Here is a 24,970-nt window from a genome sequence, read left to right as displayed (position 1 = left end):
CACCGTGCCAGGCCCAGATTTTAAGTTTTAAAGTTTACTTTCACTTTATTGAAAAGGCAGGGAGAGAGAGGCCTTGCACCATTGGTTCCTTAAAAGGCTTGTAACAGCCAAGGCTGGGCCTGGCCAGCTGAAAGCCAGGACCTCTGACCCAGTCCCCGTGTGAGCCACAGAGTGCACTAGTGGACGCCAGGGCCAGGGCTCGAACCATGCACTCCAGTGGGGACCGCAGGTGTCCCACGAGTTGTCTCAACCTCCGTGCCCTGCCCCATCAGCCTTGAGTCGCGCGTGTGTGTGCTCATTCTCGCCTTGCCTCTCTTCTGGTTGATGACAGAGTCCAGGCTATAGCTAGATGATGGCAGGTTAGACCCCAGGAAGGACTTCCCGGCGAGGCAGGGCTGGGCGAGAGCCCTGAGGGGCGCCTTGTCAGGCCAGCCTCCCGTTATCCCTGGGAGAGGAGGAGGGGGACCTACCCCCATGGGGTTGGGGGAAGGGCCCCCATTCTTTCTCAGGCCGGATAGGGCCCCACCCACTCCTCTTCGGACACAGAGAGACTCTTTGTCTGCAGGGCCAGAGGCTGGGAGGCGGGCACTGCCCATGGGGGCCCTGCGGCGGCCGGGCAGGACCCAGGAGCCGCCCTTGAAGTTCCCAACTTCATATCCTGCCTGTCCTAGCCTGTCCGAGTGAGCCAGCGCACTGAAGCGCTGCCTGGCGCGAGAGGGGGTACTGGGAGGGGTGAGGGATTGGGGGACCCCAGGAATGGGAGGAATCTGTCCTTCCGTTCTGGGCAGCATTTTAGGGGCAAGCCCTGCCTTTCCTATTGGATGGGATTGCATGTGAGTTTGGGATGAGGCTGGGGGCATCCATTCGGACCCGCTTCCCCCACTGGAGGCGGGAGGAGACAAGGCTTGGGGTGCGCTGGGTCGCTGTTTGAAGCTATGCCTTTCTCAGACTCCGGGGTGAGGATGGAGCCTGACGCGGAGGACCCCCTCTGAGGTTGCCTGCCGGGAAGAAAGGGTGTGGGGTCAGGCTGGGACCCCGGAGGCTAGGACTGGGAAGGAGTGACCCTGCACCATTCCGCCGTGGAGCGGGACAGGATAGATCCGGCTCCCGCCCCGCGCTCCGCCCCCGTCGGCCAATCAGCGCCCTGCACAAACTTCTGCAATTACCCACCCCGCGCCCTCCCCGCCCCGGCTGTCGCCACCCTCGGCCCAGCGCGCCCCGCCTCAACCGAAAGCTGGAGCGCAGAGCGCGGCCCGGGCGGCGTCTCCGACAGTCTCCCGTGGACACCGAGCGCAGCCGGCCGCCCGAGCCATTGAGAGCCGCCGCGCCCTGCAGCAGCGGCCCGCCCGTTCCCGCCGTGCGCACGGGCGCCGCACCCTGCAGCAGCGGCCCGCTCGGTCCCCGCCGTGCGCACGGGCGCCGCGCCCTGCAGCAGCGGCCCACGGTCCCCGCCGTGCGCTCGGGCGCCGCGCCCTGCAGCAGCGGCCCACGGTCCCCGCCGTGCGCACGGGCGCCGCGGGGATGGGCAGCCGGCGGGGCCCGGGCCAGCCGCGGGCCAGCCTCTGCCTGCTCCTGGGCGTGCTGCAGCTCCTGAGCGGCACGCAAGCCGGTGAGCTGGGAGGGAGGACGTGCGAGCTGCCCAGGCGCGAGGGGCAGGAAGGAGCGGGACGACCCGTCTCCAAAGAGGCCGTGGTGTGGTTTTGGGTAGGGGGGCTGGATGCGAATGTCCGACTCTGGGCGATTTGTGGAGGGGTGAGGAACGGAGCGCTGGAGTTTACCGGGGGTGGAGGGCAGGCATGCGCGTGTGCGCAGACATCTGGAGGGAAACCTTTTGCATGCGACGGTTGCCAGTGGTTGAAGCAGCTGGGTGACAGGGAGGTTGTGTGTGCTATGAGATACTGAGATGCGAGATGCAAGATGCAAGAGCGTCTGGCCACATCTGGCGCAGACACGGAATGGCTTGTGTACAGCTGTGCTACAGGTGTGGTCGTCTCTGGCTGACCCTGCGCGGGGCGTGGCTCCTGAGGACAGGAGTGGTAGTGAAGGCGGAGGGGCGTGCTGATGGGGAATGAAGGGGGGTTCTTAGAGAGTCCCCAGCACCCTCTGTGTCTCCCCTGAGGGTCTCCCTGCCCCAAATCACGCTTGCTCATTTCCAGGCCCCCCCAGCTCCACCCCTCCCCCACCCGGAGCGCCCCAGAGCCGCCGTCAGCACCATGGACAGAGCCGCCCCGGAGGGCGGTGGCCGAGGGGCGCGGCGGGGCGGGGTGACGAGTGCAACACCCACCCCCTCCCAGCTGCGACTGCTTTAGATGTTTTTCCCTAGGAATTTCTCAGGGGGCCCCCCGAGGGTCCCGGGAGCCCTCGCCAGGCTGGTGAGTCAGCGCTGACGCACGCCCAGCTGTGCACATCTGGCCTGGCGCCGCGCCCCGCCCCGCAGGGTTCTGAGCAGGGGGGTGCCCCAGGGGTGCGGGTGAGGCAGGAGGTGGTGGCTCCTCCAGGGGTAGCCACAGGGGCTTCTCTGAGCTGAAGGATCCCAGGATAGATCCTCCAGGATAATTCCCCCGACCCCGGGCCAAGGTGAGCTTGGTTCCCCAGCCCCACACCCCCACTTCACACCCTGCTCTCTCACTTTTTCCAGCATCCGTGGGAATAATCCCAAATTGGCCTGTGCCGGTTCCCACGCTCTCACATCCACGTGGTGGTTCAGGCCCAGGCATCATTCACGGGAGCTCCCGGGGCGCCACAAATGGGAAGCACCTTGCCTGCGCCCTGCGCACCCATCAGCTGCCAGCCATACCCAGCCACGTGGCCACACTGCCACACCATTAGGGCTTTTGTCACCCTCCTACCGTTTCAAATTCTCACCCTGGCAAACGGACAAGTTCTGGTGGACGCTCACATCCCATCATTCACTCACTCACTTGGTCACACATACGGGTCATGCTGTTACCATACGGGCTCACCTGTGGCAGGGCTGGCTCACAGCCAGAGTCTCCACTCACCTGGACACGCTCAGCAGTCAAACCACTGCACCGAGGCCCTCCATCACAGGCCACGTGGTTGCACACACGGACACCATTACCCAGCTGTTCCCTGCTCCATACAGAATGGCAGGGGCAATGGTTACATACAAGCAAAGGCAGGTGCACACATCCGGCCACACCCATGCCCAGCCACACACCATCAGCCTGATTCTGGCTCAGTGCCCAGCGTCATCCTGGCAGCCCGTGGTTGGCAGGGGAATGGGGGCAGTGTATGTGGGGCTACTGTGGGCCCAGGAGGACGTGGGCTGAGTCTCTGAGCGGCCACCCACCTCCTGGCCCCGCAGGCAGGACTCAATGGCTCTTGTGTGTGTCCTTGTCACCAAGCCAGCTGTGGAAAGAAAGAGAGGCAGTTTCTTCTGAAATGTCATTTACAGAGGAGACACAAGTTGGAGGCGGGAGCGTTTGGGATTAGATGCAGGGAAGGAGTGGTGAGGGGCAGGGAGGAGAGCGGGGACCCCTTCTCACAGCAGTCGGGCTGGGAGATCTGGGTTGGGGTGGAGGCGCCTCGGCGGGGGCGGGGGTGAGGTCTTGCTCTCAGGCCCGGAGAGAGGGCAGCTGGGATGATTATTCCACGGGGGAGTGACCTTTGTGGTCAGTGGAGCCTGGGAGCCCAGCTCTCTACCCCAAATGCCTCTTAATGATAGTTCAGTGCAGAGCAGGCAATTAGAGATGGGGGCTGAGGCACACATGCCGAGAGATACACATCACTTATACATAAAGACACAGAGATGCGAAGAGGCAGTGATGGGAGAACAGATACTGAGTGGGAGAGGGGATGGGGACAAGGGCAGTGCAGAAAGTGGGACAGGGAGAGGCGGGAGGGGAGGAGAGGCCCAGCAGAAGAAAGTCTGGGCGGAGGGGACGGGCTTGGGGGTGGCCGAGGCAGGGGCCCCGTGCAGCTTGGAGAGCTGGGATGCGGTCCCTCATCCATGCCCCCCACCCAGCTCCCAGGGGTGAGCTCAGCCCATGGACCCTCTGGGATGCTGAGGACACGGCAGCTTTGGCTGTGTCTGGCTCCTGCCAAGGAGCAGGGTCACGGGGTTAGTGGGACGGTTGGCAGGGTTGGAGAGGGGGAGGGGACAGGCAAGGGCACTCTGAGCCCAGGAGAAGCCTCCTCTCTCCTCTACCGCTGCTGGCCCTCGCTGGGGCCATGTGGTTCCACTTAACACTGGCCTAACTGCCTGGGGTGGGGCTGGGCAGATGGCCTGGATTCAGGTCTGTTGGGGCTGTCCCTTCTTAGGCCGTGATAAGAGAAGGGGGGTGCAGGGAGGAGGTGAACAGAAAGAGGAGGCCGTTGGAGAGACCACTGGTCAGCAGGGGGAGGTCAGGGAGAGTGAGGCCATGGGGAGGACGCTGGGTTGAGTAAAGCCAGGTCAGGCTGGGCAAGCCCAGATGTTCATGGGGACGGTCGCGGGGGCCAAGCCACTGGTGAGCATGGATGAGGAGGTCAGGGAAGGTGCTAGCCAGAGGGAGGAGGCACGGCCTGGACTCCCCAGGCAGCCCCTCCCTCGGCTCCGTGCGGGTTTCCCCTGGCAAGGGGGCCGGCTGCAGGAAGTCGTCCTGGGGACCCAGCGCGGGGGAGTGGGGAGAGGGGGACAGTTGGGCTCTGGGGCATGGGCCAGGAGACTTTGATTCATCCTTGAACTGGGTCAGCTTTTTTCTCACCAAAAAGCAAGGGGTGGGGGCGGGGCAGGGGAACAGAAGTCAACAGGCTCATGCGACTGAAACATCTGGGGCTGGGGGAGGTGCTGGCCCCTGCCACCTCCTTCTGGAGCCATGACCTCACTGTGGGGGAGAGGGTTGGGTCGCGACCGTCCCCCGGACCCCCAGGCCTAGATGGGTGGTGCCTGGAATTTTGGTCTTGGTCTCACCATGCCTCCCTTGCTCTGGCTTCTCTCTGCAGCTGACCCTGTGGATGTGCTGAAGGCCGTGGGTGTGAAAGGGGGTCAGGCTGGGGCTCCCCAGGTGCCTGGCTTCTGCCCCCAGAGGACTCCCGAGGGTGACCAGGCATTCAGATTGGACAAGACCAGCATGCTCAGCGTCCCCACGAGGCAGCTTTTCCCAGGTGAGTTGAGGCAGGAAGGGGCTGTGGGCCCCCTGTCCCCCAGGGGACATGCAGTCCTCTGACTGTCTCCTGAGCTGGTGCTTTCCTCCGCCCACCCAGATGGGCCTTTCCCTGAGCAATTCTCTGTGCTGATGACCTTGAGGGCCCAACCAGCCAACCAGTCGGTTCTTCTGTCTGTGTACGATGAGAAGGGGGCCCGGCAGCTAGGCCTGGCGCTGGGGCCGGCTCTTAGCCTCCTGGGAGGCTCCTTGGAGGCCTTCCCTCAGCAGGTGCAGCTCACGGACGGCAGGTGAGTGTAGGAGTGTGGAGCGATGGTGGCAGGGAGGTGGTGAGAAGCACCCCCACTGAAGCTGGCCCCTTGCAGGTGGCACCGCGTGGCGGTCAGCGTCGACAGTGGGACGGTGACCTTGGTGGTCGACTGTGACCCTCAGGCCCCTGTGTTGCACCGGGGTCCCCGAGGTATCAGCACAGCTGGACTCACTGTGCTGGGGACCCAGGACGTCGGGGAGGACGCTTTCGAGGTAGGGGCCTGGCTATGTGTCTGCTCTGGGTTGAATCTGGAGAACTCGAGGGGGATGGCGAGCATCCCAGGAGACGGCGGTGGGGAGAGTGCGCGGGTGGGTGTGGGCTGGAGTCCTTGTGGGATGCAGCCGGAGCTTGGCCTGTGCTGGGAGAAGGATGTGGTTGTGGCCTCAGATGGCTGTGGTGGCTGTGGTGGCATGCAAGCCGGCTGTGCCTTCGGGCACTGGCATGGCATGGTGTCACCCCCCAGAGTCCAGGGACCTCATCTGTCTTGTGCTACGCTGATCCCAATGCAAGGAGGGAGGAGGGCAGTTACCTGGTGCGAAGAGGGGTGCTTCCAAAAGTTCGTGGAAAAGAGGATGCAGAGGTTAATTTATTTTTGGTGCCAAAAGGAAAAAAAGGCTTTCTCGTTTGAATTTATTAACTTGAGAGCTGGAGGAATGAGGAGAGAGGAAAAGAGACACACAGAAAACAGAGTTCTCATTGGCTGGCTCACTCAGTGCCTGGAAGTGGCTGGGGCCAGAGATGGGTGCTGGGCGCTCCATCCGGCTCTCCCATGCAGGTGTCGGACCCAGGGCAGGGCCTTCAGCTGCTGCCTCCCACAAACCTTGGACACAAACCTAGGCTCTCCGCTGTTACTCACTTTATGTGGGGAGAGAGAGGGAGACGGAGACACAGAGAGGTCCCCCATCTGCTGGGTCGCTCCTCAAACGCACACAGCAAGGGCTGGGCCGTGCTGAAGCTGGAATCTGGGTTTCCGGTGTGAGAAGCAGAGCCCTCTGAAGAGGGGGCTGAGCAGAGATCTCACCATTCTGCCCAATGCCCACCCCCGGGCCGATGGGGAGGGGTCCAGCGAGCCACGGGAGAGATGCCGAGCAGCTATGGCTGGGGTGACGCAGGCAGGGAAGCCCTGGCTGTTAGGGGAATCCTAGCACCGCTTTCCTGGGCACTTGTCCTCTGCGCTGACTGCTCACCGCTTTCATCATGTTTGACACCCAAAGCAGTTCATCTTTCAAGTCCACTTTTCTGTCAGCTCTCTCGTGTTGCCTCACACATGTAGCAGGGATTCTGCTGAGGAACCCCAAGACTCAAGGTCAAGCAGAGCCATGCCGGGGAGTGGGCAGAGCCATGCCGGGGAGTGGGCAGAGCCATGCCGGGGAGTGGGGCAGAGCCATGCCGGGGAGTGGGCAGAGCCATGCCGGGGAGTGGGCAGAGCCATGCTGGGGAGTGGGCAGAGCCATGCCGGGGAGTGGGCAGAGCCAGTCCACAGCTGCTCCCCACCTTCTCTGACCCCCTCTTTCTTTCCCAGGGAGAGATCCAGGAGCTTCTGCTGAGCCCAGATCCCCAAGCTGCCTTCCAGGCCTGTGAGCTCTACCTTCCCAGCTGCGACAAGCCGGATCCCACAGCCACGGGGGTGAGTGAGCAGATCCCACAGCCGCGGGGGTGAGTGAGCAGATCCCACAGCCACGGGGGTGAGTGAGCGGATCCCACAGCCGTGGGGGTGCGAGTGGATCCCACAGCCGCGGGGGTGAGTGAGCGGATCCCACAGCCGCCAGGGTGAGTGAGCATCTGGCCTGGCCTGCGACTCCCTCCCTCCACCGGCCTGAGTCATCCTCAGCTCTGGGTCCCGGGAGGAAGTGGATCCTGGCTCTTAACATGGGCTGTGCAACCTCTGACCCCACATCCAAGGCCTGAGTGGCCTTGACCCTGAAATACCCTGTCCCTGTACCGTGTGGCACTGTGGCTCCTGCTGGCCCAAGGAGCTGCCATTGACCTGGGTGGGGGTCCTCTCCCCAGGCACCCCAGGGTGAGCCGGGAACGTCTGCTCCTCCCCGACGCAAAGGAAAGGGGAAAGGAAGGAAGAAAGGGAAGGGACGCAAGGGGAAGGGCAGGAAGAAGAAGAACCAGGAGGCGGGGACCTCCAGTCCAGCTCCTGGCGTCCTGGAGAACCAGGTCAGAGACCCGTGCTGCTCCCCGGCGTGACCTTTGTCTCTGCCCTCCAGCCCTTCACCCCGGCTTCTCTCCGCGGGTGGGGGTGATCGTGGGTGGTTCTGTTTTCCATCTCTGGATGCACAGCCAGATGAGCACCTTAAGCTCAAGAAGGGCTACTATTCAATGGGACGTTGTAAGTTGATTGGCGCTCTTGGTCATGGCTACTCATGGGGCGAGCCCACACATTGGAAGGGCCCCTTGTCTTCCCTGATTTGGGAGGTCCTTGGAGGAGCTGTTCACTGGGGTCCGTATTGGGGTGTTCCTAGTTGGAGGTCACCGACCCAAGGCCGCTGCTGGCTCATCAGCTCAGGGTTGATATTGGGGGTCCTTAGGTTGGGGGCGGTTGTTGGGAGAACCAGCAAGTGGAGGGAATTTTGGAATTATCTCTAGGAGTCATTGAGGGAGTGGTTTTTTGGGGGGGCATCAGGTTGGGAGCCCCTCATGAGTGGTTAGTTAGAAAGCCCTTGCTTAGTATAATTACTGGCTTGTGACCTGCAATTCGGCTCACTTTTGGGGAATTACTATTACCTTTTGTGGTGGGCGGGTCACTGCTTGGGGAGCCGTAGATCACAGCTTCTAACTCGTGCTGCTTGTGAGTTGAGGATCACTGACTGAGGGGTGCCACTGGCTGTAGGACTAACTGACCCACCAGTGGGGTCCTTGATACACAGCGTCATCTCTCTTGGCCTGGACCCCAGGAATGGCATGACCCCTGACCTTCACCTGGACCTGCACCCTCACCCAGCTCCTCTGCAGCGGGCCAGGCCGGAAGGAGCTGCCCCTCCCTCTCTGGCGGTGGCCTGGCTGGCTGACTGCTGCACTCTGCCTTGGCCAAGCACATGTAGGTCAGGCTTTGGGAGTCTGATGACCCCAAGCAGCTGGACCTTGACTTGATTTGAGAACTGGCCCAGCCCGGCTCCTCCTCCATAGCCAACGGCGCCCCCTGCTGGTGATGGTGTCCAGCAAGGCCACTCGCCGGCCTCCATTGACCTCTTCCCTGTCCAGAGTGGCAGCTCCTGGGGGCCAGAGCGAGGGCGGTGTCCTCCTTCCCCTTCTCTTTGTTGTCATCGGCCTCCCATCCCCGCTACAGGCGTCTACTGCAGTCCTCGGGACAGCAGCCCTGAAACTGCTTCCCACCTCAGCACCGTCGGTCCCTGTCACCACCACCATCACCACCGTGACTACCAGCCAAAACGTCACCATCGTAGAGGTCGGCAGGAAGTGGGTGGCGGTGCTGGCAGCGGGAAGGCCCAGGGATGAGGGGCTGTGGGTCCTAAGGAGAAAGCGTGGGCCTGTGCCATGTCTTCAGCAGAGCTTGGAGCCTGACAGTGGACATGAGCTGGGGACCCCAGGGACCGAGGCAGCCCAAGATGAAGATGGCGATGAGGAAAGCAGTGACCCCGTCATGGGCCCTGACTTTGGGGCAGCAGAACAGCCGACTCTGACAGAGTTTCAGATCTTTCCCGTGAGTTCTGGGGGAGCTGGCTGGGGTGCGGGAGACTCCCACCAGAGCCACCCTCTCTCTTCACTTACTACCGACCTTGCCTCCAACACTTTTGCAAAACCCAGTGCAGTTGAAAAGTGTCAGTTCTGTCCCTCCCCTGTGCCAGGTTCTGTGGACAGGGCCATATGTTTGGGGGATTTTAGTCTAAGCTGGAGAAGGTCCAGGAAATGAAACTGCCCGCGTTGCAACGTTCAGGGCTGCAGGGGAGCAAGAGAGACAGCAGGGAAGCCTGTGGTCCAGGCACGAGGAGGACGTGCACCTGTCTGGACAGGCTGCTGGGAGCTGGAGGGAAGATAGACGTAGGATGGCATGCTTGGGTCAGAAGGGGCCTTCCCAGAGGAAGCCCAGGATCCCATCTTGATGGGTCGGCTTGGCCACACTGGTTGGGCCTCCGTGTTGGACAAAGCCAAGAGGGTGGTTGCTTAGCACACTGGAGTTCCCAAGAGTGAAGAGTGGCGACTTCTCTGCAGGGTCTCTGGCCGAGGCTTCACACGGAGCTTCCTGGGAGAGCAGCGCGGCTGGAGAAGGGGGCTGAGGCTCTGGCCTTGGCGTTGGACGGGAGACATCCCCTTACTCTGACCGCCTGTTCTATGCCAAGCCTCGCCTGAACACCTTCCACGGAGAAGCTCTGTGAAGGGCTTTCAGAAAGTTGGTGGAAAAGGTGCATTTATGAAAACATGACTGGACTTCAAAAGCTTTGCGTACAATGAAGCTTTTAAATTCCATTTCTACAAGCATGTTGAAGTCCCCTGTTTTCAAAATGGAAAGCAGTGACAGAGAGCGGAGGGGGAGAGAGCTCGCCGTGAATTGGTTCACTCCCCAGATGGCTGCAATGTCTCGAGTTGTTCCAGGCCAAAGCTGAGAGCCAGAATTCTGGTCGAGTCCCTCACGTGAGTGGCCCTGCGCCTGGGCCATCTGCCACTCCTTTCCCAGCTGCGTTATCAGGGAGCTGAACTGGAAGTGGAGCAGCCGAGCTTGAATTGGCACTCTACCACGAGATGCCCGCTCTGCAGGCCGTTGCTTTACCTGCTGCCCCAGCCCAAGCCTTGCAGATTTGGGGAATGAACCAATAGATGGAAGATTCTCTTTCTCTGCCTTTCAAATAAGTAAGATAAACGTTTAAAGAAGGGGCGAAGTTGCTCGACATTGTGTAATAAGAGCCACATCTAGGGTGAAGGACCATCTCCACAGGACATGGCTGGGGCCACGCAGTGAGTGGGTTCCAGCCCACGAGGGTTAATCAGGGACAGCAGAGGGCGCTGTGAGGGCGTGCGCCTGACAGGGCAGGTGGCCGCCACCCCCGAGGCTCACATCTCTTTTCTCTTCCCACCCACACCTTGTCCACACCCCAGGGCGCTGGAGAGAAAGGAGCTAAAGGGGAACCTGCCGTGATTGAGCAGGTGAGGGAGCCAGGGCCGCAGGGGGCTACAGGGGGGCTGTAGGGGGGGGCGGGGGGGGGAAGAGAGCGCAGGGGCCAGACACAGGGCGGCAGGGGGGGGAGGGGGGGGGGGGGGGGGGCGGGAGAGGGCGGCGAGGACTGCATGGGCCACAGGGGGGCTGAGAGGCCTCGCTGGACCAGGTGGTCACTCTCACTTCTCTCTACAGGGACAGCAGTTTGAGGGGCCTCCCGGAGCTCCAGGACCACGCGTGAGTACCGGCTGAGTTCCCCTGTCTTCCTGTCATCCCCTTGCCCTTGGCGAGCACTGAAGGCCCTGGGATCACGGGGTCGGAGAGAGGGGTGGTGGCGGGGAGTGGGGTTCGGGTTGGTGTGGCAGTGGTGGTGTCTGGGTGGGAGGCAGGAATGCTCAGACGCGGCCTTTGGTGGTCTATCTTGGACCAGGGTCCGTGTGGGGGAGGGTCAGCCTGCCTCAAGCCCTGGAACTCCAGGTGACCTGTTTCTTGTCTCCTAACAGGGGGTGGTTGGCCCCACAGGCCCCCCTGGGCCCCCTGGGTTTCCTGGGGACCCTGGCTTGCCGGTAAGAGACCCCTCCTGTGTCCTTCTCGGGGAGAGTTTATTTGGTGGCTGTAGCGGGTGGGCACAGACATCTGCGGGGCTGCCCCGAGGACCTCATTTCCGGGTCTGGCAGGGGTCCCCGACCCTGTCCATCCCAGTCTGGTTCCTCTCCCGCGTCTGGGGGCTTGTGCTGCCCCCTGCCTCTCGGCCACGACCCTCCGTCTCTCACGCGCATCTCTCTGTCCTCGCTCTCCGCTCTCCGTCTTGTGTCTTCCTCTCTGCATCCCGCTGGGACGAGCCTTCTCCGAGATCTGCACCATGTCTCTGTCTCTCCCCGCCTCCATCTGCCATGTCACTGCCCTCTGTCCCCTCCACCCCAGGGCCCTGCTGGTCTCCCGGGCATTCCTGGCACGGATGGCATCCGGGGCCCACCAGGCACTGTCATCATGATGCCGGTAAGGAGGGCGGAGGGCAGCACGGAGTGGGGGTGGCAGCCCTGACTGGGGTGTGGAGCAGGGTGGGGTCTTTCCTTAGGGTCCTCCCGTCACCACAAGTCGATTGCTCTCCAGTTCCAGTTCGCAAGCAGCTCCCTCAAGGGACCCCAAGTCTCCTTCCAGCAGGCACAGGCCCAGGCAGTGCTGCAGCAGGCTCAGGTGAGCAGATGTCAGGGCGGGAAGGGGGCAGTGGCTCCGGGGGTGACCAGGGGCGGAAAGGGGGCAGTGAGGCTCCGGGGGGGGGATGACCAGGGGCGGGAAGGGGGCAGCGAGGCTCCGGGGGGGGATGACCAGGGGCGGGAAGGGGGCAGTGAGGCTCCGGGGCTGACCAGGGGCGGGAAGGGGCAGCGTGGCTCCGGGGTGACCAGGGGCGGGAAGGGGGCAGTGAGGCTCCGGGGATGACCAGGGGCGGGAAGGGGCAGCGTGGCTCCGGGGGTGACCAGGGGCGGGAAGGGGCAGCGTGGCTCCGGGGTGACCAGGGGCGGGAAGGGGCAGTGAGGCTCCGGGGTGACCAGGGGTGGGAAGGGGGCAGCGAGGCTCCGGGGGGGATGACCAGGGGCGGGAAGGGGGCAGTGAGGCTCCGGGGCTGACCAGGGGCGGGAAGGGGCAGCTTGGCTCCGGGGTGACCAGGGGCGGGAAGGGGCAGCGAGGCTCCGGGGATGACCAGGGGCGGGAAGGGGCAGCGTGGCTCCGGGGGTGACCAGGGGCGGGAAGGGGCAGCGAGGTGACCTGCCTCCTGAAGGTGTCTTGTGTTCTGTCACTGTGACCAAATACCTGAATCTGGGAGAGGAAGTCCCAGCACTGGGTCCCTTTGCTGCCTGGTTACTTAGAGGGACACTGGGTAGTAAGGTGGGTGCCAGCTTGGGGTGCCCTGTCCAGTGCTGCCTTCCTTAACCAGAGTCTGGAGGCTGTCGTGTAGCTGGTTGACCTACTACTAATGCTTGTGGTGGTGGCGGTGGGTGGCAGCAAGCGATGGGCCAAGCGCTTGATGGGAGTGAAGGAGTTCCTGGCTCCTGGCTGCAGCCTGGTCCAGCTCTGGCCATTGCGGGAATCTTTTTTACTCTGAAAGAAATGACACACAAGAACAATATAAGCTTTTCTGATGTGTGAATTTTGGGGGAGCACGCCGAACCATCGTGAGGGAGCAGGGGTGGGGTGGGAGGGGAAGTGACGTCTCATGAAAGATTCCAGCTCTGTTCCCCCTCCGTTTCTCCAGCTGTCCATGAAAGGGCCCCCTGGCCCAGTGGGGCTCACCGGGCGCCCAGGCCCTGTGGTGAGTGAGGAGTGTGTAGGGGAGGGGGCACCTCTCCTGGAAGGGACTCCGTGCTCTAATGGCACCCTGCTTTGCTCCACCCCCAAAGGGTCTCCCTGGATATCCGGGCTTGAAAGGAGAGATGGGAGAGATGGGGCCACAGGTGAGGCAAGGGGGCGTGAGGGCGGCTGACAGGACTGGATGGGGGGTCTTCCCCTGGGCTGTGGGAGCGAGTGCTAGCCCGACTTGCCCGTCTCAGGGAGTCAGTCTTCTCTCTCCTTTCTCTTCTAGGGTCCCCGGGGGCTGCAGGGACCTCCCGGGCCGCCTGGAAGGGAAGGCAAGATGGTGAGTGACCCCCGGGGCCTCAGGTCACCTTCCATCCACCCGTCCCTCCGTCCCCAACACAAGCCCTGCCTCTGCGTCTGGAGTCTCCTGGGGTCCCCCGTGGGCTCTCAGCACTGAGAATAGTCCACAGAGGCGCGTGTCACGGGGATCGGGCCAGGCAGAAGAGGCAGGGAGGTCTTAGAAGAGGGCAGCCAGGCCGACAGGTGTGGCAGGGTGTCCCAGGCAGAAGGCACGGCCTGTGTGTGAGAGACTCGTCTGGCCCCCAGAGAATGGGATGGCTCAGATGGTTCTAGAAGGTTGTAAATGCCAGGAAGGTCACATAGACAAGGACGGCAGGGTGGTGGAGGGAGGCCACGAAGCTGACTTGAGCTGGGGGAAGGGCCTGAGGGGCTAAAGACGAAGGGGTACGTTTGGGAAGTGATGTTGAGACTGCCAAGCCGCCCAGCAAGACTGCAGGATGAAGATCCTGCTCGGGGAGTGGTGGCGGGTCTCCCTCCAGAGGGTGGCGGTGGTCCTGTCGCTGAGAAGGGTACTGGGTAGGCTGGTCTCCACCCTTGGGTCATGTTCCCCGCAGGGCCGTTCTGGAGCAGATGGAGCACGAGGCCTCCCTGGGGACACGGGTCCCAAGGTGCGTGACATGGCTGGGACTGGAACCTGGGAGGGTTAGGAGAGCGATGGTACGGAAGGCCTTGGGGTCCTGGAAGCCCCTGGGGCCCTGGAAGCCCTTGGGGTCCCAGGCTCTGGGCTGAGCTGGCATCTCTTTGGACAGGGTGATCGGGGCTTTGATGGCCTCCCGGGGCTGCCTGGTGAGAAGGGCCAGAGGGTGAGTGCGGGAGACCCCTGTGGATAGCTAAGCCCGGTGCCCAGAGCCCCTTCCCACCCATTGTGAGCCTTGTACCGGGTCTCAGCCCTGCTCCCTCATCCCCTTCTTGTTTTCTTGGGGGCTTGCGGGGGTGGTTTTGGGCCTCTACCTGTGCCATTCTGCACTGAACTCCCCCCTCTGCCTCCCCACGCCAGGGTGACTTTGGCCACGTGGGGCAGCCTGGCCCCCCTGGAGAGGACGGTGAGAAGGTGAGTCGGGAAGAAGGTTGGGGGTGACTTGGAGTTCACAGACAGGCGCTAGAAGGCCAGGCCCCCGGACGTAGGGGAGAGTTCCAACAGGCGGTCCAGGGGGTGAAGCTGGTGGATGGGGTACCCACATCCTGTACTGGGGGCGTCTGGGTTGAGTCCTGAGTCTCTGAGTCCCGGCTTCCTGCTACGGTGTTCCCTGGGAGGCCGTTCCGGGCTTTGGTCTGTCACGTGGCCCAGTCCTCGCCACTGGGGGCATCTGGGAGAATGACACAAATAAAGCAAAAACAGAGAAAGAGCATGAGTGCCGGGGGATGGTTTGCCGTTAGGAGGTGCGATTTGGGGTCGGGGAGCTAGGATTGGAGGTGGGAGGGTGTGTGACCTCAGTCTGACCCTGAGGTCCCCGGGAAGGGGCTGCCCAAATGGGGGAAGCCACTTCTCTAGGCCTTGTTTGCCACCCTCCTCCCCTACCCCAATTCAGCAATGGTGTTTCCCCTCCTTCCCCCCAAACACAGGGTGCGGAAGGCCCTCCAGGCCCCACCGGCCAGGCTGGCGAGCCGGTGAGTAGGGAGGAAGCTGGGCATGCCTCGGACCCAGCTTCCAGGGCCTCGGAGCACCCAGGTTCAGGGTGTGGGTGGGGCTGACTGAATGCACCCTTCTGGTTCCCCCTCTGCAGGGTCCCCGAGGACTGATCGGGCCCCGAGGCTCCCCTGGCCCCCTGGGACGCCCGGTGAGGATGAGGCCCCTCTGCTTTTGGGGTCTCTGTGGCCTGATCCCCAACCCGTCTGTTGCCCCCCACCCCGCCAAGTGCCTCTTAGGGTCTCAGACTCAGTCATGGTCTTGCTTTTCCCTCACAGGGGGCCACGGGAAGTGACGGAGCTCCCGGGGCCAAAGGCAACGTGGTATGTGCTTTGCCCTTGGCGCCCGGGCCCTAGTGACACTGCCGGGGTCATCGGTGTCAACTCCACTGACACCCCAACACCATGACTGTTCCTCACTTTCTCCCCAGGGTCCTCCAGGAGAACCTGGCCCTCCAGGACAACAGGGAAACCACGGGTCCCAGGTTCGAGCCCTCTCTTTCCCAGTAGTGGCAGTAAGGGCGGTGCTTGGTAAGAACTTTGGCCCTTCAACCTGGGTGCTCCGGGCTTCACTCCTGTCTCTGTATGTTGTCTCCAGGGCATCCCAGGCCCTCAGGGCCTCATCGGCATTCCTGGGGAGAAGGTAAGTGGCAGCTCTACTGCCCCCCATGACTTCCCTGCAACCTGTGGCCTGGGAGCACCCTCTCTGGGGAACCCTAATAGGAGCCAGCCCCGTTACAGAGACATTGAGAGCAAGAGGCAGACCTGCCATGCTGTCCCTTCAGAGTGGGGGTGCTGTTGCTGGGGTACAGAGAACCCCCGAGAAACTGCAGCCGGTGGCAGTCCTGGCTGGGATGGTCCGTGCCTGGAGGCCCTGCAGTCCCTCTTGGCTGCTCTGCCCAGAGGTCAGGCCTCTCTCTGCCCACGCTCCAGCTCTGTCCCTCCACTTCTTACTTGCACGGGATCCTGGGCTGGTGCCTCCAGGGTGTGTGTTTCTGCGTGCTCACCTTCAGTCTGTCCAGTGGCAGAGGATTTTGGGGGCTCAGTGAGGGCTTGGAACTTGCCCAGGGTCACACGGCAAGTCCGGGCAGAACCAGAGTGGGTTTTCTGAGCGGTGCTCTCGGCTGCTTCTGTCTGAGCAGCTCCAGGGCCCTAAGACACTCCGGCTGCCAGAGCTGTTGTTCTTCCCACAGGGTCTTCCTGGAAACCCGGGAGTCCCAGGTGCCCCGGGAGCTGACGGCCCTCCGGTGAGAACCAGGAGGTGGGAGGCTGGGGGTCGCAGGCGGCGGAACTTGGTTTCTGATGCCTTAGAATCTTGCTTTCCCAGGGTCACCCGGGCCAGGAGGGTCCCACAGGAGAGAAGGGGGCCCAGGTGAGTGACGAGGAGGAAGGCTGGTGCAGGGGCTGGTGGTGGCACAGGGAGCAGGAGGTGAGAAGAGTGCTGGGAATGGACGGGCGGAAGGCCAGTGTGACACTCTGTCTTCTCCCCAGGGTCCAGCAGGGTCAGCAGGCCCCCCAGGCTACCCCGGCCCTCGGGGCGTGAAGGTAGGTCACGAGAGGGGGTCTTGATTGCTCAGCTTTAGCTTTGGGGGAGCAACTTGGTCAGGAATTCTCTGCCTGGCCAAAAAGGTGACTTTACAACCCTGCTCTGTGTCCCCATGAAAGAGTGGCCTTCTTACTCGTACTCGTTGAACACTTTATTTGGAGGAGGATTAGGCCCTCGACTCCAAGGTGAATTAAGCATATATTATCCCAAACATTAGAAAAAAAGAACACCCCAAACTTCTGGATGTGTGGAGCCAGGACGCGGCGAAATGTGGCTGCTGATGGGGTCTGGGCTGCCATGGGGCCGCACGTTAAGGCCACAGCCAAACCCCACAGATGCACAACTTTACAGAGGCTGAAGCACCTTACACAGAATAGAGTGAGATGCATACAGAACCTCCTGAATATTTGATTATTTAAGATAGGAAATCAGAATATATATGTATCTATACATATCTGTATTATTGGAGAGAGAAAGAGAGATTCAAAGGGTATGGGAGGTTCATCTGCTGACCTGCTTCCCAGATGCCGTCCGCAGCTGGGCAGGGGCCAGCGGGCAAAGCCTGACCCAGAGCTCAACCCAGGTCTGCCACATGCATGGCAGGGGCCCGGCCACTTGAACCACCACCTGCTTCCCAGAACATACGTTAGCAGAAAGCCGGAATAGAAACAGAGCTGGTGGGCCCAGCGTGGTAAGCTAGTGGCAAAACTCCTCGACTTGCATGCGGTGGGATCCCATATGGACACCAGTTCATGTCCTGACTGCTCCCCTTCACATCCAGCTCCCTACTTGTGGCCTGGGAAAAAGTTAGAGGATGGTCCAAGGCCTTGGGACGCTGTGCCCGCATGGGAGACCCGGAAGAAGCTCCTGGCTTCAGATCACCTCAGCTCTGGGTGTTGCAGCCATTTGGGGAGTGAACCAGCAGGTGGAAGATCTTTCTCCCTGTTTCTCCATCTCTGTAAAACTTACTTTCCAATAAAAAAAGTAAATCTTTAAAAAGAGAAGAAAAAGAAGCAGAGATGAACCTCAAAGCCAGGCATTCTGATGGGGCGGTGGGTCTCCCCAAAGACGCCAACTTCCGGGCCACATGCTGTCCACCCTCCGCCCCTGTACTCGTCAGTCGCGTCTGGATTGCTTGTAAAAGCCCCTGCAAGGAAATGCTAAACAAGCAGGCAGCTTGGGAAAGGTGACCAGAAACAAATCTGTACGCCTTTAGTTACAGAGACAACTCTTTTAAAACATTTTTTTAGTTTTATTAGAAAGTCAGATATACAAAGAGAGGAAAGATGGAGAGAAAGATCTTCTGTCCGCTGGTTCACTCCCAAGTGGCTGCAATGGCTGGAACTGAGCTGATCTGAAGCCAGGAGCCTCCTTCAGGTCTCCCACGCGGGTGCAGGGTCCCAAGGCTTTGGGCCGTCCTCACTGCTTTCCCAGGCCACAGGCAGGGAGCTGGATGGGAAGCGGGGCTGCCGGGATCAGAACCAGTGCCATATGGGATCCCAGCTTGTGCAAGGTGAGGATGTTAGGCGCTGGGCTACCGTGCTGGGCCCACAATGACTTTTTTTTTTTTTTTTTTTAGTTTTTATGTGTTTATTTGAAAAGCAGAGTGAGAGGAAGACATTTGTCAATTCCCAGTTCACTTCCCAGAAGGCTACAATGGTGGGGCTGGGTCAGGGTGAAGCCGGGAGCCAGGAACTTCGTCTGGCTCCCCAGTTATTAGGCCATCTTCCTCTGTTTTCTTGGGTGCACAGACAGGGAGCTGGATTAGAAGTGGGGAATCGAAGTGGTGCCCTGATAAGGGCATGCCAGGCAGGGTGTTGCAGCCATAGCTTAACCCCCAGCACCACGAAACGCCAGCCCCGGAGGAGATTTGCGCAGTTTTGATCCGTGGGTGGTGGAGTTTGTGCAGGCCTTCAGACACCAAGAGCTGACTGTAGGAAGTGTTTGAATAAGTTCTTGGAACATTGAATTAAAGGTTGATTTGGGTGCAAATAACAGAAATACCTGAGTTATACCTGCCCTTTCAGGGTGTGTGTGAGCAGGAAGCGGGACCAGGGTCTCCCGTGTGACTCCCAGCGATGCCAGCTACACCGAGTCCCTGCGCCATTGCACCTCTACCTGATTATTAGCCACAGTGACTCTCGTAATTCAACGTTGTCACAGGCATTCCTGCATGGGACAAGAAGCCCATCTCACACACATTTCCGCATTCATTGGGGGTCCCAGGGAAGCGCAGGGTGGGTGTAGGGGATGGCTGTGCCTTCGTGGGACCTAATTAGACTGCAGCTGAAGAGAGTGCAGGGCTTTGGGTACTGAAGCCTGGGTCGTTGCTACGTGGGCTTGAACCGGCCCCCAGGCTGGAGACGCAAACATCACGCTGCAGTGGCATTGCCCGAGGCAGGAGCCAGCTGGGCATCAGCAGACCTTGTGGTTACGTGGGATCCAAGGGAGCTTTCTCTGTAGCTGCCGGGTTCAGTTAGGGGCAACCAGGCGCCGTTTCCAGAGTGGGGAGCTGTGACTGGGCAGCCCTCCTTCCTTGTCACCAAGCACACAGTGGCCTTGTGGCCGAGCTCAGTGTCCCCTGGTTGCCAGAAGGAACCTGCACACGCGGTGTTCCGGGGAGGTGGGCATTGACTTCTGCGAAATTCCTCCTTTCCTGCGAGCGCCCCTTCAGATGTGGGGCGTCAGGGGGGGCGAGTGCACCCCAAGATCACAGATGCCAGGGTGTGGGGTGTCACGGAGGGCGAATGTACCCCACACCCACAGATGCCAGGGTGTGGGGCAGGGTGTGGGGGGGAACCCTTCTTAAGCAGGGAGAGCATATGAGAGGTGCCTTATTTTTCTTTAAAATTTTATTTCCTAGGGCACTTCTGGCCATCGGGGTGTCCAGGGAGAGAAAGGCGATCAGGTAAGATGGGGAGGGGTCCCTTGGTGAGGCCGTGAGTGACCCCAGAGTGGAGCCCTGAGACTTCACCTCTGGCCTTGACTTCTGACCTGTGTCTGCCCCCCCACCCCTCTTTCTCCAGGGAGAAGATGGCTTCTCAGGCTTCAAGGGCGACAGTGGCCTCAAGGGTGATCGGGTAGGACGGGCTCCCTCTCAGGGGGTCCTGCGGGTCTGCTGGGGGAGGGGAGACAGGCAGGGGGCGGCCTAGAACTTGAAGACCCTGAAAGGATCGAGAACTGATTCCTGGGCCTCTCTTTTGTCTTTCAGGGGCAGCCCGGACCCCCAGGTCCTCGGGGAGAGGACGGTCCCGAGGGCCCAAAGGGGCCGGAGGGGCTGGCTGGTGAGGAGGGGCCCCCCGGTGCAGCTGGAGAGAAGGTGAATGCTCCTCGGCCATCCCTCCCCCTCCCCAAGCCCTCTGCCATTTCACCTCTGACCCCAGCAGGCGGCAACCCTGATGGTCGTCAGTGTCAGAGCAGTTCTGGACACTGGGCTGTTATTACACACAGCAGGTGTAATAACGATAATGTTATTTGAGAGAACGAGAGAGCGAGAGAGAGAGAGAGAGAGAGAGAGAGAGAGCTTTTGTCTGCTGGTTCACTCCCCAAATGGCCACTCAGCCGGGGGTGGGCCTACCTGGAGCCGAGAACTCTCCAGGCCTCCCACGTGAGTGTCGGGGCTCAGACCCGTGGGCCGTCTTCTGTGGCTTTCCCAGGTGCATTAGGCAGGAGCTGGTAGGGGAAATGGCGCACCGAGCCCGTACGGGAGGCTGGGCTTGCAAAGGATAGCTTAATCCGCTGCCTGCATTTTAAAGATGAGAAAACAGCTACACTGGGGTTGAGTGGCCAGCCTCGGGACGGGTGGGCAGGAGCCAAGCCTGCTCTGTGGTCCCTTCTACCCAATGACCTCTCTTCTCAACGTCTAGGCTGCAAGTTCTGACTTGGTGCCATTCTCTCTCTCTGCAGGGCAAGCTGGGGGTGCCAGGTCTCCCAGGTTACCCCGGGCGTCCAGGCCCTAAGGTAAGATGTTGGTGACTCGGGCTGGGCAGAGCGGAGAAGTTATCACAGAGTAATATCTGGGCTCCAGGCAGTGACCTGGGGTAGGAGGACCTGCCCACTCCGTGGGCCATTGAGGGATAAGATATGGACTTTGGTTGGCATTGGGCACGCTTGGGTTTCTTGACCCCTGGCCTGATGTATGCCCATGGGCACATCACTCCTTTTCTGTTATGTCTTTTGAGATCATTGTAGCTTTTAAAAAATTCTATGTGTTTGAATGGCAGATAGAAACGCACACACTCCACCCCTCAGCCCCAAACAACTGGGCTGGGCCAGGCTAAAGCCAGGAGCTGGCTTCTCTGTCCAAGTCTCCTATGTGAGTGAGTGGCAGGGCCTCAGCCATGGAGCCATTCCGTCTGCCTGGGTAGGTATTGCAGCAAATTGAAAGAGAAGGCAGAGCTGGGACTGAACCCCAGATGCCGCAGCACGGGCCGCAGGCGGTGCCCGCACGAGCGCGTCCAGCGCCTGAACCTGCTGCTGCTGCTGCTGCTGGTGGCGAGAGCCGAGGACCGCTCTTGTGTGGCGTGATCGGGGCTTGTTTACCAAGTCAGAGCATCACAGGCGGCAGTGTGTTCTGTTGAATTCATTATAGCGCTTACGCTTGCTTGCCAGGGTTCTGATAGATGAGGTTACCGACAAGCCTCCTCTCTCCCTCAACCACACCTACATTACATCATGCAGAATGTATGGTTTCTGTTTAAGCTAGCTCCTGGCGTTAGCCTAGCTCAGCCCCAGACGTTTGGGGCATTGAGACAAATCTCAGTCTCTCTCACGGTGTGTGTGTGCGCGCACACATGTGTGTCTGTCTCTCTTTCAAATAAATACACTAAAAGAAATATTACAATGGCCTCAAGAGGCGTAGCAGAAACTTGGAGCAGCGACCTGGAGACACGGGGGAGTGGGCACGGAACGCCTCCTGCGTCTCAGGCTTTCGCCCTCCTGAGCTGGTGGAGCGGTCTTGCGTACGAAAGGTTCGACAGCAATGCGTTGTGCTACGTCCTCCTGTGCTGAGAGTGAGTGCGTGTGCTAGTTCACCTCCCCAAATGTCTGCACCAGGACTGCAGCCTAGGCTGCCCACATGGGGATGCGCATGAGCTGGAAGCTGGGGCAAGCAAGAGCAGAGACAGGGATTCGAACCCAGGTCCTCTGATATGCTGGGGGAGTCCTAGCCATGGCTGTTTAACCCGCTAGGCCAGATACCGGCCCTGATGGACAGCTTTCTTGTCCATCTGTTTCATGGGTTCTTGTCCGTGTTCGTTACGGCACGTGTCTCCAGGAGGAAGCCCAGAATAAATTCATGGCGTACATAGCTCAGTGTGCAACCCAATGTGGGAGACTGAGAGACATTCCCTAGTCCAGACCAGTCAGAACGCGTTCCACAAGGAGCATTGCTTTCTGCAATGGCCATGACAAGAGTGAGCATTTGGCCAGTTGGGATGCCCAAGTACCCAGTAGAGGGGCTCTGTTCCCAGTTCCAACTTCTTCCTGGGGCCGCAGCAGGCGATGGCTCATGTGGTTGAGTCCTTGCCATTCACAAAGCAGATCTGGCTGCAGCCCCGGCCCCTGCCCTGTGGTGCGGGCGTGTGGGCAGTGAACCAGCAGGTAGGCACTCTCCATGTCTGTTTCTCCGCCCAGCCCTAATCCCCTCTCACCTCTTTGATTCTTTTCCCTCAGGGATCCGTTGGATTTCCTGGGCTCCTGGGCCCACTGGGAGAGAAAGGCAAGCGGGTGAGTCGGGGTCCAGGAGGGGCGGTTGCAGTGTGTGCACGATGTGGGTGGGTAATGGGTGGCTGTGTGTGCCTGGAACATTGCATGCACTTGCGTTCCCGTGTGCCCTGTGGGGTGCGTGTGCGTGACGCTGTTTGAACACACACGCATGCAAGAAGGCTATTCAAAGGTCTGTGGGTAACGGAACTAAAAGACGTCAATGTTTTTGAAATCCATGCATACTTATTGAAAATTAAATTTTGAAAGTCATTTATTTGAAAGTTGAGAGAGATCTTTCCTTCATTAGTTCTTTCCTCAAATGCCCACAACAGCCAGGGCTGGGCCAGGTTGAAGCCGGGAGCCAGGCACTTCACCCAGGTCTCTCCCACAGTGGGTGGCAGGGACCCAGGCGCCCGCCCAGGGTGTGCCTGAGCAGGGCGCTGAGGTCAGAAGCCCAGCGGGGACTCCTCACTCAGGCCCCGTGAAAGGGGGTCCTGCCTTCCCATGAGCATCTTCCCTTAGGCATGGACGGCAGCCATGTTTTTTCTTTTGTCTTTATCAGCCTTGTCCACGAGCATTTTGGAATTTTCTTATGTGTGTGTGTGTCTGTCCAGATGTTTTTCAATGGAGAGGCTGAAGGCTTTGTGCTGGGGGCTCTGCCTGCTCGCCTGCTCGCGTGTTCTGTACTGCAGCCATGACTAGGTGCCGACACGTATGTGGTGCTCACACACATGCGTGTTTCTGTGCATACACCAAGTGATCGGCATACGTGTTTGCATTGCTTTGGGCAGTTGCACATTGTGTATGCCATGCGTGTGCCTGTCCTGGTGTGTGTTTACCGTGTGAATTTGGGCACATGTATGTTTCCACCGTGGGCCAGGGATCATGTACTGTATGAGGAGCTCAGGCTGGGGGCTGGCCCAGGGCATGGTACAATGGCACGGGGTACGGTGGACCACCTGGGACAGCTGTGGTGCGTGTGTGTCTGAGCACATGGGTTCAGACTGTGTGTGTGTGTGACTCGTGGGTCTCTTCTGCTCGCGCCCAGAGCCCAATCCGTCCCTTTTCCAGGGGAAGGCAGGGCAGCCGGGGGAGGAAGGAGAGCGAGGACCACCGGTAAGAAAGTGCAGAGCGGCGCCCTCTGAGTGGGGCAAGGGCTCAGGGCGGGAAGGGCAGCGGGGAGCCAGGGAGTTGGCAGGTCAGTCTTGGGCTTGGGTTCTGTCGGTATCCCCCGCGCGGGGGTGGGGTCACAGAGGGAGGGGCAGCAGGGATGGCCCATGATCTCCCTCTCTCACTTGTGCCCTTTTTTCTGCCCAGGGTTCCCGTGGGGAAAGGGGGCAACCAGGAACGACAGGACAGCCAGGTCCCAAGGTAAGGGTGTGTGTGACCAAGGCCTTTGGTGCAGCTCCCTTGGCGCAGGCCCACACAGTCCCCCTCCCACACCCAGCCCCTCCCCGGGGAGTTAGTTCTGGGACCTGAGTCTCCTTGCCTCGTCCTAGGGTGACACCGGCCAGGACGGAGCCCCTGGTGTCCCTGGAGAGAAGGTAAGTAATGTCTTAACATTTCTGATGGAACGATCTTAATTTTATTTTAAAAAAAAGTTTGATTTAAAAGGCAGAGTTAAAGAAGGAAAGGCAGAGAGAAAGGAAACAGAGAGATCTTTCATTGATGAAAAATTGTATTTATTTGAAAGGCAGAGTGAAAGAGAGAGTGAGAAATACCAGAGAGAGAGGTGCTTCCATCTGCTGCCTCATTCCCCAAATGGTCACAACACCTAGGGCCGGGCCAGGATGACACCAGGAGCCTAGAATTCCATCCAAGATGCCCGCATGGGAATTCTCAGCAGCCTGTGCTGCTTCCCTCAGCAGCAGGGGGGTCGAGAGCCTTGGGTGGTCTGATATGGGGTGTGGCTATCACAAGAGCCAAGTAAGGCACCCCCACTTTCCTTGATTAGAGAGAGGAGAAGCGTCCATCTGCTGATTCACTGCCCCCCAGTTCCTGCAAGCACCAGGCCAAAATGAGATCTGTGTGGGTGGCAAGAAGGGCCACGTGACTGGAGTCATCGCCCCGCCTCCCAGTGTACACTGGCAGGAAGTTGGGGTCAGGGGCTGGAGCAGAATTCCATGGTCAACTGCTTGCTCTTGGGGAGGGAGGGGCTCTCAGCAGAGGACGAGCCCAGGATGGGGAATGGGAAGACACAGCGTGGTGGGCTGGGTGGGACGGGGGAGGGGGGCTGCCAGAGGAGGCTGAGCTCGGGTCGGGGTGGGGGACTGCAGCAGAGCCCTGTCTCCGACACTACAGACCAGTGAGTTCCTGCCTTGGATCTGTCACCCCTTTGCTGTGTGACCTGGGGCAAGTTACTCAACCTCTCTGTAAAATGAGGCTAGCTTTAGTCCAAAGGCAGATGGAAGCACTGCCCCGGGAGTCTCTGGCCTCTGCCCGGCATGCGGTAGGCACCTAATCGTTAATAGGTCCCATGTCTACCCTGCGGGTTAAGACATCGCCTCCCGCCTCCTTTACAGGGTCTCCCTGGTTTGCAAGGTCCCCCGGGATTCCCTGGGCCGAAGGGTCCTCCGGTGAGTGACTGCGGAACCCCTGAATGGGGGTGGGGTGGGCGGGGAACCGGGTTTCTTGTTTGTGCCTCACTCAACCCTCTCTCTTGGTGTCCTCCCCACCCCAGGGCCCTCAGGGGAAAGACGGGCGGCCAGGGCACCCTGGACAGCGAGGAGAGCTGGTGAGTGACCCCCTTAACCTCGAACGCACGCCATCTGAAATGCCCAGTTAATGAATTAATTTTCTCTCTAGGGTTTCCAAGGGCAGACGGGCCCGCCTGGACCAGCTGGTGTTCTGGGGCCTCAGGTCAGAGCGGAACCTCCAAGCCCTCCTTTCCCATCCTGCAC

General features: G+C 60.4%; 1 protein-coding gene across 1 annotated transcript in view; it reads left to right on the top strand.

Moving 5' to 3' along the window:
* Positions 1-1,521: 1,521 nt before the first annotated feature.
* COL5A3 (collagen type V alpha 3 chain) overlaps positions 1,522-24,970 on the top strand; it is a 34,264-nt gene continuing 10,815 nt past the window's right edge. The window contains exons 1-38 of the mRNA XM_040986226.1: positions 1,522-1,609; positions 4,948-5,109; positions 5,209-5,398; positions 5,474-5,630; positions 6,941-7,045; positions 7,429-7,584; positions 8,714-8,833; positions 8,936-9,088; positions 10,480-10,527; positions 10,733-10,774; positions 11,041-11,103; positions 11,462-11,536; positions 11,651-11,734; positions 12,792-12,848; positions 12,937-12,990; positions 13,119-13,172; positions 13,747-13,800; positions 13,942-13,995; positions 14,190-14,243; positions 14,756-14,800; positions 14,917-14,970; positions 15,098-15,142; positions 15,250-15,303; positions 15,417-15,461; positions 16,012-16,065; positions 16,146-16,190; positions 16,310-16,363; positions 19,228-19,272; positions 19,391-19,444; positions 19,576-19,683; positions 20,271-20,324; positions 22,038-22,091; positions 23,142-23,186; positions 23,388-23,441; positions 23,570-23,614; positions 24,593-24,646; positions 24,751-24,804; positions 24,876-24,929. Coding sequence (XP_040842160.1) covers positions 1,522-1,609; positions 4,948-5,109; positions 5,209-5,398; positions 5,474-5,630; positions 6,941-7,045; positions 7,429-7,584; positions 8,714-8,833; positions 8,936-9,088; positions 10,480-10,527; positions 10,733-10,774; positions 11,041-11,103; positions 11,462-11,536; positions 11,651-11,734; positions 12,792-12,848; positions 12,937-12,990; positions 13,119-13,172; positions 13,747-13,800; positions 13,942-13,995; positions 14,190-14,243; positions 14,756-14,800; positions 14,917-14,970; positions 15,098-15,142; positions 15,250-15,303; positions 15,417-15,461; positions 16,012-16,065; positions 16,146-16,190; positions 16,310-16,363; positions 19,228-19,272; positions 19,391-19,444; positions 19,576-19,683; positions 20,271-20,324; positions 22,038-22,091; positions 23,142-23,186; positions 23,388-23,441; positions 23,570-23,614; positions 24,593-24,646; positions 24,751-24,804; positions 24,876-24,929 — 2,787 coding nt within the window. The remainder of the gene's footprint in view (positions 1,610-4,947; positions 5,110-5,208; positions 5,399-5,473; positions 5,631-6,940; positions 7,046-7,428; positions 7,585-8,713; positions 8,834-8,935; positions 9,089-10,479; positions 10,528-10,732; positions 10,775-11,040; positions 11,104-11,461; positions 11,537-11,650; positions 11,735-12,791; positions 12,849-12,936; positions 12,991-13,118; positions 13,173-13,746; positions 13,801-13,941; positions 13,996-14,189; positions 14,244-14,755; positions 14,801-14,916; positions 14,971-15,097; positions 15,143-15,249; positions 15,304-15,416; positions 15,462-16,011; positions 16,066-16,145; positions 16,191-16,309; positions 16,364-19,227; positions 19,273-19,390; positions 19,445-19,575; positions 19,684-20,270; positions 20,325-22,037; positions 22,092-23,141; positions 23,187-23,387; positions 23,442-23,569; positions 23,615-24,592; positions 24,647-24,750; positions 24,805-24,875; positions 24,930-24,970) is intronic.

Source organism: Ochotona curzoniae, unplaced genomic scaffold, assembly GCF_017591425.1.
Source record: "Ochotona curzoniae isolate NIBS_2020 unplaced genomic scaffold, NIBS_Ocur_1.0 contig_4502, whole genome shotgun sequence".
Taxonomy (NCBI): Eukaryota; Metazoa; Chordata; class Mammalia; order Lagomorpha; family Ochotonidae; genus Ochotona; species Ochotona curzoniae.
This window is presented reverse-complemented; position numbering and strand designations above follow the sequence as displayed.